Here is a 12315-nt window from a genome sequence, read left to right as displayed (position 1 = left end):
AGGCCTGAATGTAGGGGTCGGCACTGCCATACATGATAGGGACGTCGCCTCGAGTTTGCAGGATCTTTGCACCAGTGCTTCACAGTGGAGTACCAGTACTCTTTGGCTCTTTCCCAAGGAGTGGTTTATGGTGTCCTCGTACAGTTGTCTGGTATGAAGTGGTATGTATATTTTATTGAACAGTAGATCAGTCTAGCATAAAAGCGAATGAGAGAATACTTTTTTTTCATTTTGGCATTTTTATGTTTTGTATGGTGTGATATTAGTGAGTGAGTTTGGTTCAACAGTTCTCTGAACAGTATTTCTGTTATATCACAGCAGGTCAGTTTGAGTAGGGATGAAATCCTGAAGTGAGGTATGTCTTAGATGTTTATCACTTTTATGAAACTCACAAGACTCTGAATCTGGCATTTGAACCAACAATCATCAGTTCCTGGCATGTCCAAGGGATGCAACTCTGTCGCAGCTAATTGTGGCACCTCAGACCTCCGGGCGACTGCTCCATACCACTGTCAGACTGTAAAGGAGGTTGTCATTTCATTTGAGTATGCTCTCACACAAGGACAGCCAGCCTAAACTGAGATGGCATCAGCCTGGTAGTATTGTCTATGCTGATATTTCATTCACCTTTGGGGGCGGTCGGGTAGCCTGGTGGTTAAAGCGTTCGCTCGTCACGCCGAAGACCCGGGTTCAATTCCCGACATGGGTACAATGTGTGAAGCCCATTTCTGGTGTCCCCCGCCGTGATATTGCTGGAATATTGCTAAAAGCGGCGTAAAACCATACTCACTCACTCATTCACCTTTGAAAGAGTAGTCCTGTTCTATGCTGGATTTGTAACACATTTGATGGCACAGCAATATACCATTTCCCTGACAACCTATAAATACACGTAAGTAGTCTTCATGTTAATAGGCCAAGCCCCAAGGTGTTGAATTTACATCCTGTGAAAAGTAAGGGCTGTGTTGGTGTGGTACAGCGTAGCATCTGAAGACAGCAGGTGATCGTTCACACAGCATGGGCTGGTATGTCATATTGGCCGTTCATGATTGCAGTTGGTCAAGTAGTCAATAACCGATTTGTTATCATGGTGATGAATATTTTGAGATGGAAATGTAGTACACCAGCTGTCTACACACATCGATAAAATCGACAAAGCTATTTCAAGGTTTTATTGTGTGAATTTTTGGAGCATAGCAAATAAAACAGTTTTTTTATTTGTGTCTGAAGGCTATTGATGGTAAGATATGTTTGAGATGATGGTTGGGGATCCTGGTGCAGGAAGTATGGAGGGAAGTGTCACTGAGACATTTATATACCACAGAGCATAACGAAATGAAGTAAAAGATGAAAGATATGAAAGATGAAAGATGAGAATTTGAAGAAGCACTATTCCATTGTGACAAGAAACTGATAACTCATAAGGGGGACTAACTGGATTGGGTGGTCAGGCTCGCTGAATTGGTTGATGCATGTCATCGTATCCCAAATGCGTAGTTCGATGCTCATGATGTTCAATCACTGGATTGTCTGGTCCAGACTTGAATTTATTCCAGACTGCTGTCATATACCTCGAAGATTGTTGAGTGTAGCGTTAAACAACAAACAAACAAACATAGAAGGACTTTACAAAAATGAACAAAAATTGAAAGCTGTTTGATAATTGAGCCACTTGTCCATAGCTTGAGTGAAGTCAAATTACTTTTTCGCTGGCAAACTCAGGTAATAATAATTCTACTGAGTGATGTCAAATGAAAAGATTTGGGCTTGAAGATAAGGATTTTGTGGACATTTTTATAGCACATATATTTGGATCTGTACTGCAAGTGTCATACAGACCCTGAAACAAATATATCCAATACAGCTGATACGAGTCTGTAATAGTTGGCAAGTCAAGAATTCTGCAGTTTTTGGAAATGAAGAGTCTCAGGGCTCCTATTTAAATATTTTATTAAGATAATTTAACTGCTTTTTCTGTAAACTATTTTCAGTTCAGAGACTAGATGTTAGTCTACTGCAAGTGTTGTATTTTGTCAAATGACATTCATGTGAACAATTGACTTGCCTTTGCATGTGTTTGTGATGTGTGCCACCGGCAGGGCAGGATACACTCACCTTTTCGCGAACACCTGGTATCATTACTATTTGATAGTGATTCATAAACACATGCTCATGATATAGTCGGAATCGTACAATCGACTCTGCTTTATGCAGAGATTTCTATTGGATAAGGAAAGGGTTTTTGTCGCTTTGTTTCAATTGTTCAAGTGACATTGTTGCATGAATATCATCCAGACAGTTGTTACATGATGGCATGTCCTTCCAGGACTGTTACTTGTGGACAGAAGGTCAGTCAGGCTTAGATGTGAGCACAGGTAATTGTGACAAGAGGGAGTGGGGAGTGAACACAGTATATTCATCTCAGGAATGTTCTCTGACACTGGCCTGTGTCGCACAAATGGCCTAAATACCGCCACTCACTCTGTGTGAGAAATTGTTTTCATTCCCCGTATATTCATTCAGCTGATATTTTGAGAATCGATTCAACCCAAATTTTGTTTACCTTTGACAGTTCAAAAATAAGGCATGTTCACAAGAAGATGCTTTGAGATTAAACTTTTGTGTTGCTGTATGGGTAGTTGGTGCAACATTGTGTTTAACATGCACAAGAATAGTCACACACTTGGCCGCTATGATTCATAGTTGAACAAGGATTGTGTAGGAAAGTGTTTAATGCCTCTCTGTTTAGTAATTTTTCCTGTTGGCTACATATGGGCAATTTAGGGCACTGTTTGTGTGTTTAAACTAAGGATTGATGGTCACACAGATGGAAATAGAAGGAATGGGTAATTTTGTCCCGATAGCAGTAGTATACCACACAAGAGCTGACATAAGTATGTTAAAGGGATGCAACTCTTGATTGATTTGAGTTTCTGGGTTTAAGTTTTGCAGGGTTGATTTACATTTTTGTTTGACTGGAGATGTATGGCAGGAATATCAATGCATGTATGGGTAAACATTATTGCCCTTTAATGCAGAGAGTTTATACGTGGTCAGCGATCCCATTTACAGGTAATTATCATTTTTTTACCAGTAAAATTAGGCTTGGACCGGTAATTCATGTAACTGCCAGTCCTTGTGGACCAGCAAATAAAGTCTGTTACCATCAGGGTTTCCCCTTGACTTTTTCTAGGTTAAATAGCCCTTTGTAGCGACTTCGTCTCGAAATAGTAAAAAAAAAGAAGTCAAATGTGACTGAATTTTGTATGAGTGACGTATAGAATTAAAACCAAATAATTTACATGATTTTTTTTTATTTGTTGAAAGTTGGGACTGGCAAAAATTAGGGGGGACTGGCAGTTTCAAAAGCGAACAGGAACACTGGTAGTCAGTGCACTTACTGTATTTGCTGTTATTAGTTTTCTCTTAGAAAATTTACAATGGAGGCGCTTCTTAAAACCATACATATTATGTGAAATTGCTGGGTTTTGTGTAAAATAATCTGTAATATTTACAAGAAAATACAAACTGTCAGGTAAATTTTCTGGCTTTATGGAACACTTATTAAGACTATGTACAGATTGGGCAAGGAGTTAAGAAGGGGCCACTTATTGGACAGGGTGCTTAATACTGCAAATACGGTAGATGGAAGTGACAGCAGTTGGTATTTGTTGCATATGTACGGTACAGTAAGGTAATAACAGAAATGACTTCACATACTTTGTAGGTAAATGTTCCCCTGAGCCTCATTAACAGCTCTCTCTGGGGCACGGGTGGCCAGTCTTCTAATGCGCTGTAATTCACTGTGCAGAGTTGCATCCCCTTGACGTATGATTGTGGGTTCGAATCCTGGTTCGCCTCGATTATGTTTCTAGGTTTGTCAGAACCATACTCGTGCTTGTGGGTTTCACCGAAATGGTAAACCTCTGAGACCTGCATCACTTGAGGATTTCCTCCCACATTAAGCTGGCCTGCCGTGATATAACTGGAATACTGTTAAAAGCGGCATTAAACCAAACTCACTCTCTCATTAACAGCTCTCTGATCCATTTCACGTAGCGATCTTAGCCCCATGACTATCATATGCTAAAAAAGACTTGTGACAGTCATAACGCTGTTTTACCATTTTTGCTTGATTTGATGTAAAGAATTTAACTCAAGTTGTGTCTAGTATTATCTTTTGATTTCAACATAAGTGGTTTTTACTTTTGGATATGTGGCTGGGTGAAGTTTTTGTGGTGTTGTAGATGTTGTTTGTTGTTATACTCCTTGGCTTGAGGCGATAATGGAAAGAAAGCAACAACATGGATGTGCAGCTGCTAACCTCAACTTGACCTTAGAAAAATAAATTGTTTGCTTTCTTTGCTGGTTGATCAGCAGCCAGGTGATTACAGCTAATTGATAAGCAGTTGGTCTATTGAGTGGTCATGGGTAGCCATTGAAAGCATGTCCATATTGTATCAATTTTGGGAAATATCGCTTGTCGATCCCGATATGTTTGTTGTCAGTGCAATTGTATCATTTAGTAATTGCCTTCCACCAACTCCATATGTATACAGTCAGGCACCTGCTCCAAGTGGAGGGAGGTATGCCAGTTATCCACATGGCTTGGATGTATACCAGACATTGACCCCTGGGTCTGTCTAAGTCCTCCATTAATTGTCAGGTGTATTTCAGATGCATCTCCCTCATGGAAAGTGTCTGGTTGGACCACCACCATTGGCCGATGGTCTGGAGGCAAGGGACACTACTTCACAATGATCAGTTTTACTTACATTGGCCGTTGGTCTGGAGGCTAGGGGCACTACTTCACAATGATTAGTTTTACTTACATTTGCAGTTGGTCTAGAGGCTAGGGGCACTACTTCACAATGATCAGTTTTACTTACATTGGCCGTTGGTCTGGAGGCTAGGGGCACTACTTCACAATGATCAGTTTTACTTACATTGGCCGTTGGTCCGGAGGCTAGGGGCACTACTTCACAATGATCAGTTTTACTTACATTGGCCGTTGGTCTGGAGGCTAGGGGCACTACTTCACAATGATCAGTTTTACTAACATTGGCTTCCACGGAGGGATACCCTGTGGTCAGGTCAGAACAGGTCACCTCCTTGCTGTAAGAGCTAGAATGAGGATCGGATGGTCACACTGGCTTTAGCTGGCCACCCAATCACCACTTTAGTAGTCACTTCACATTTTTCCTAAGGGTATAAAAAGCATTGACAAATATCAAGGAAGTGTTGCGAAAAGGCTATATTTAACAAGAAAATATCATAATACCCTTCTACTGGTAAAAAGTGAAAGTGAAATAAGATTAAAGATGTGGACTTCCATACAGTGGACGTTTCATCATCATACAGTGTCGAAAAGTTGTTCTTTAAGTTTCTGGGCAGTGGGCTAGCCTAGTGGTTAAAGTGTTTGCTCGTCACGACAAAGGCCCAGGTTCGATTCCCCAAATGGGTACAATGTGTTAAGCCCATTTCTGGTGTCCCCCACTGTGATGGAATATTGCTAAAAGCGGCGTAAAAAATCATACTCACTCACTCATTTCTTACAGTTTCTTATTTTACTGAGTGGACTTAGTTTTTAAGCCCTACATGCTTGCTACACGATTTATGGAGGATTATACAGAATATCAGAGATAATAGTGACATTTTCCATGTGTCGCATGTTCAAAGGTCATCAACTTTATCGAGCAAATAGTGTCAATTGTCTGAGTGTCTATTCAACTGCGATCCACTTAAGATATGTGTCTCGTGAATTACACAGCCTTTGTTGTCGGGCTATATCGGTCACACCTTATCAAAGGCAACAATACTGAGGACTGACCCTATTAAGTTGAATATGTCTACTGAGTGATTGTCATAGGTTTGGGAGTTTCAAGTGGTCATTTGAATGATTGACAACATTTGTCTCCAATGTGGACATGTTGGGCAAATAAGTGAACAGATTAAAGATTGTGTTCAATGTGTACAATGTGTGAAGCCCGTTTCTGGTGTCCCCCTTTTTGAAGTTGCTGGAATATTGTTAAACGTGCCTTAAAACTCTCTCACTCATTTTTATTAAGAAAGTAACTTATAAATATTCATGGCAGATGTCAAATGTTGAATTGTTAGGAACATTGTCATTTGAGTCTTTGAATGGCATTAGGAAGTGATGCATGTAGAAGAGAGAGAATTTATGGATGTCAACATCTATATTAGGAGGAACACAACGTTTCTGACTATATGCTTACTCATTCACATGAAGGGGGCGGTGGGGTAGCCATGTGGTTAAAGCATTCGCTTGTCATGCCAAAGACCTGGGTTTGGTTCCCCACATGGGTACAATGAGTGAATCCCATTTATACGTTCTCCATTGTAATATTGCTGGAATATTGCCAAAAGCTGCGTGAAACCATACTCACTCACTCATATTGATGAAGGAGTAAGCATATACTCTGAAACCTTGTGTTTCTCATCATGAATAAGTTGACAACCATTAATTCTCTCTCTTATTCTCATTTGCGTATAAAATTGTGTATTTTTAATTGCTCCCAGTTAGTGATACTGGCTTATAAATACCGGCCTCAATATATTGTAGTAGTGTATCTTAGTGGCTCAGTGTGTGCACAAGCTCCACAAGCTGTGGTCAAACATGTTGATTTGTTGCCATTGACACAGTCACGGAGAACGGTGAGTGCGGACGGCCTAATGGGGTCAATTAGTGTCGGTCAAGGGGGATTAGGGATGTGACAGGTGTGTAGATTCGTTAGTGCTCGGAGAGGTAAACTGGTCAGTCATGATGGTGTTATGTTTGTCAATATTGAGAGATGACCCTACTGGTTCAGTTGATGGTCTTGGTTCAGTGTTATGACTGATGGTCAGCTGTGACCAAACCTATGTTAATGAAGAGAGAGAGGTTTTGGTACATATTCAACTTAAAATCCTAAAATGTGGGAACTTTGGGATATTCTTGGTCAGTATTAAAGTTCTTTCAAAACTTGAAGAAAGAAAAGAAGCTTACATTGTCACATACAATCTTTTCAAATAATGGAGAGAGAAAAACAACAGATTTAAGATCAAAGTAGAGACAGTTTATGGATAACTTCTTTATTTACTGTAAAGGCGATGTTTCGGTATAGATCCTTATACCATTGTCAGGCTGAAACGTCACCTTTACAGTAAATAAAGAAACCTGTTATCCATGAATTGTCTTGTCTTTGTCATCCGTCAACTTCTAAGTAATGCCCATCAAACAATTCAGATTTATCGTCTTCTTCAAAGTTGTAAATAAGAATATATGGAAACAAATTATTTAATGTGTATAAAATGACTACTTTTGTCAGGTACAAATAGATGTCATTTCACAGTGACTATGTAGAACACGTCAACTCTGTTTCTGAATGTATTGTAGGCTAGTAGTGTGATTCTTTTGACCTATTTAACAACTATTAATGGAGTGGGATGTAAAGAGCCTGATGTGCTTGCCCACCTACACATTTACATCAAAGACGAGGATGATGTCACTGAACAGGATACAGGCACACCACCTGCTTCCTCGCTGAATCACAGGCGGGTCGGGTCGGGTCCATGTACCAAGTGTCATTGTGACTTGTCTCTGTCTATATACAGTATCAGTTTCCACTGTCAGCTGGGACGCGACATCCAGTAGTTACACCAGTGACGGTGTGCGTGACTAGCTGCTAGTCATGTGTAGCAGGGAAGTGCCTCAGGCTGTTTGTTATAGGTGAGGGAGGTCGACAGAGTCGGATAGAACTGACAGAGTTGTGTCCCTTTGTCTGAGAAGCAGGTGTATTTTATGAGTGCTTCAGAATGTTTTTGCTATGTCATAACTGTGAGGTTTATGAGCTTTGTGGCATTTTACATCCAAATGGAGGTATTTAAATTGAAAATGAGTGTTTTGATAAGTAAAATATTTTAAATATTTTGATTTCATAATTTGAAACTAAAACTGAAATCAAAAACAAAAGTCTGAAAAGAATTATGATATAAGAAGAATGATAAAGATTTGTTAATCATAATGTACCATAATAATCATAATGTATAACACAATCCAGTCCATTGAACCAATAGGCATTCCGGATTGGAATTAGTCTCTAGCAACCTATGCTGGTTGCAACCTTATAGATTTGGTGGTCAAGCATGGTGACTGTCAATGGACGATAGCATAGATCATTGCTGATCACTGGATCAGTGGATTATCTGGTCCTCAATTGATTGGAATATTGCTGAGTGCGACGATAAACAACAAACACACACACAGAACCTGTATCCTCTTTTTCAGCATGTAAGTGAGCGAGTACATGTCAATGTACCAGGCAGACAAATGATGCCATTCATTGATGATTGTTTTTCTGTGTTTCAGTGCAAGCATGGACTCCGGCCTCACTGCATCACCAACATATCAGAATCTGTTCTCTGCTCGCCGACCACCTCCTCCCCCGCCGCCACGGTCACCGAGCCCAGTTGAGCAGCCACCCGCCTTGCCACCTAGAAACTACAGACGGCACTCCGAAGGCCGCGTGCTCAGTAAACGCACTGCAGCTGTGGATCAGGATCACTCCCAGAAAGAGGATGACAGCATCGACCGATCAAAGAGGGACTTTGGCGACTTGAAACGACAGTTTGAAAGTTCTCCACGAGAAGATGCATACATTGAGAGATTGCGAATGGAATCAAGACGAAGGATGTCAGCTCAGCCAATGACAATTCAGTATACAAAAACAACAATCAACTACCCAACAACAATAAAACGCGACCCCTTGATTGCCCAGGAAGCAACATCGCCCTCGAAGGAGCAGTCTATGATTGACATCAGGAACTTGGTTGAGGAAAGCAACAAGGAAAACTCCGCCCCTGCCCAGCAGGTTGCCGTGACAACATCCAAGAACAGCCGTGAGAGGACTCTGTCAGACATACCACCACCATCGCCACCAAAAATTTCAGACTCAGAGATCCCTTCCGATGGAGAAGAGTTACCTCCCCCTCCTCCAGATCTCCTTAGCAAAGAAGAGGAGGAAGAAAACCATGATAGGTAAGTCAATTTAGCTTCATCAACCAGTGAACAATGGTTTATGTGTTGGTGCTGTTCACCGTTTGACGTACAAGTACACCGCCATTTGATGTCGTTTTTACAAACATTAAAACTTCTTAAAAACAAAACAGTGCATTTTGGGTATAGATAATTATCATACCATTGTACAAGTAAATATACACCAAATAATGTACTTTGTACAGTCAACTATGAATCAGTTGGTACTCAAAGGACAGAGGGCAAATCGGTCCAATGGTGTTGGCTATAGGTACCATCCCTTGGCTGCAGAATGTATGCTTGTCATGGGTTGGAATCCATGATTTACCCCCATTTACCCTCATTTACCCCCATTTACCCCAATCTACCCTCATTTACCCCCATTTCCACCATTTACCCCCATTTACCTTCAGTTACCACCATTTACCCTCATTTACCCCCATTTACCCTCATTTACCCATATGTAACCTTATTTACCCCTGTTTACCCTCATTTACCCCTATTTACCCTCATTTATCCTTGGTTTGTCAGCCACAGGAGTGCTCATGGTATCAACAGAGTGGTAAACATCTCTGGCCTGAAATGCACTCAAGTGTTTGTAAAAATTAGCACATCATGGTGCCGTTGTACAAACTGATCTTTGCACTAAGGTGACTCCCATACCTTAACATGGACTTATGACTGTCCTAGTGCTAAGGTGATCCTAACTCCCATACTTTAACATAGACTTATGACTGTCGTAGTGCTAAGGTGACTCCCATACCTTAACATAGACTTATGACTGTCGTAGTGCTAAGGTGACTCCCATACCTTAACATAGACTTATGACTGTCCTAGTGCTAAGGTGACTCCCATACCTTAACATAGACTTATGACTGTCGTAGTGCTAAGGTGACTCCCATACCTTAACATAGACTTATGACTGTCGTAGTGCTAAGGTTGTTTTGTACAACAGCACCCATATCATTAATAGTTTATTTCATGTCATTGTTTTGAGTTGACTATCAGAACTTAATTTTTAGCAATCATGGATAATTATTCTTCTTTTCTGAGAACCCCCGTATGTTAGGTCAATCAGATGGCATCAAATGTCAGTGACATTCCTCTGCTATTTGCCATGAAATTCTGTTTAATGGTATGTATTATATATATTTACACCTGAGTTAGATGACATCTAAATGAACCTGATTCAGTGATGAAAGGGAATGAACGTGCAACGACTTTAATCTGTGCCATCATAATGGTGTCGTCTTGATATATACCACTAAAAGAAAGTTAAGGACCACCTGATCCTTACATGTTACTATAGTTAATCTGTCGTGGCATGGTAACACAAAACAATGTCATGACGCTTAGAATTTGATTGGTTGATATGTGAACGTTGACCTCTCTGATATTACTTTTAATTTAGTCATTCATTCCTAAGTTTAGAAATGTAACCAAGAATGGATATCTTATAATGTAGGTTTATTCACTGAAACAAAATTAGTTTACATGATGCATTTGCTTAGATACATAAATACATATATAAAACTGAATGCTCTTTGTTGAATAATTTGTTCTGTCCCTTGCAGAAGCTCAGTACAGGTAAACATTATTCCTCTCGGGAAATGATTTGAAAAAGGAAGCTCATTTTATATAGGGGATATTATATCAGTCTTCATGTCATACTATGTTTACGACGCGAGTGTCTAAATATATAATTTTCTTTTCATTACTGGAGAAGATGTCTACACACACAGACAAATTTTAGTGTTTACCTATAAGGACAGCAGGTCGCAACAGCAGTAGAACCACAATTTGTTGAATGACATCAACAATCCTCAGCTATGACGTTGTTTCTAGTGTGACATCATTCAGACCTCACATCACAATAAGATTTGAATGACGTCCGGATGACGGAAACAATACACTGTTGTGTCGTGACGTGATATGACCCTAGGGCACATATGATTTTTACGAACCCCGATAAGTTTGCCCTTGTAGGTTAATAAGTCATTGTGTAAGTCCTTGTTTCACCCTGCTTATTATCTCCTTGTTGTATCAGTATCGTCTGAAAATGAAGAGAGTCTCAGACTCCTTTTTATTCTATTTTTATTGAGATATTTTAACAACTGTTTTTTTTCTGTAAGACATGTTCATTTCAGATACTAGAAAATGAAGAGAGTCTCTGAGCTCCTTTTTATTCTATTTTTATTGAGATAATTTAACAACTGTTTTTTCTGTAAGGTATGTTCATCTTAGAGATGAGAGGTTAGTCTAGGACATAACTACTGAAAGAACTACAAACACTGTGTCAAGGGAAGCAACTTCTGTTGGCTTGCTGCAAGTGTAACATTATCTATGTGATTGTAAGTGAACAGCAAGCCCTGTTGTGGCGGCATGTGAGAGATAGGGAGAGTTGATGTTGAGTTGGGAGGGGCCGTGTGTGAGATGTAATAAGGAAATATTGAGCATGTAGTCAAGGGCAATATCGTGAGCAGGATGGGGTGTGTGTCGGCTGGCTGCTGATGTTGATTCATTGGCTGTGTAAACACAACACAACCATTGCTTTAACCAGCTGCTCTCACTAGAACTACATCCAAGATACTATCATAATCTTTATTTAGATTCCAGTACATCACCCAACTCACCTCCAACATGTCGTGGTGCAGGGGGCATCCAGCCAGGCCAAGTAGATGCCTGATTGGCCTGTGACAACATTCACAAGTTTGTCAGTTTGTCAGAGTAATTGGAAAGTCTATCTCAACCTCCCCTTCTGATACAAGCAGGAAAGCAAACACTTTCTTTTCTCACGTTTGTTTGAAGGGGTGTTGGGTGCCAGCTGTGGGTAAACTTTAAAAAGTGCATCGGTCCTTTCACGTACACGCCAACACATATTAGTCATCGAAATGATTATTAGCTTTTGGAAAAAAGAAATATCTTTTAGCAACTGGGTATCAATTTCGGAATATGTAATTGGAGCGGGCTGCTTACCTGCCTCCCCTATGCACCTGATGGCCTCTCCCAGGTAGCATGTTGGCCTGCTCCCTCTGTCTCTGATGCAGTAATATGGATGTCACTCGTAGTAGTTGACTTGCAAGCAGGACTAGCAGCGGTATCAGTTACTCGACTACTCCGACCAGTGCTCACGCCTGTCACAGACCTTGCCTGAGAGTTCGAGAACTTCTGGAAGACAGTTTCTCTCCTTTCGTTTGGGGAGCAGACGCAGGCTTGTTACCTGTCAGGGAATATCATGGGATTAGCAAGGAGTGAAATGTCTTGATGGCGACAGAGAACAG

The 12315-nt window shown here is 40.5% G+C and overlaps 1 protein-coding gene across 4 annotated transcripts in view; it reads left to right on the top strand.

The window, feature by feature from the left end:
• LOC124149634 (serine-rich adhesin for platelets-like) overlaps nucleotides 1–12315 on the top strand; it is a 230381-nt gene that overhangs the window by 182019 nt on the left and 36047 nt on the right. For all 4 annotated transcript variants that reach the window (XM_046521359.2, XM_046521360.2, XM_046521361.2 and 1 more), the window contains one exon: nucleotides 8369–9037. In XM_046521359.2, the coding sequence (XP_046377315.2) occupies nucleotides 8369–9037 (669 nt within the window). The remainder of the gene's footprint in view (nucleotides 1–8368; nucleotides 9038–12315) is intronic.

The sequence above is a fragment of the Haliotis rufescens genome, unplaced genomic scaffold (genome assembly GCF_023055435.1).
Source record: "Haliotis rufescens isolate VD_foot unplaced genomic scaffold, xgHalRufe1.0.p SCAF_7, whole genome shotgun sequence".
Taxonomy (NCBI): domain Eukaryota; kingdom Metazoa; phylum Mollusca; class Gastropoda; order Lepetellida; family Haliotidae; genus Haliotis; species Haliotis rufescens.
This window is presented reverse-complemented; position numbering and strand designations above follow the sequence as displayed.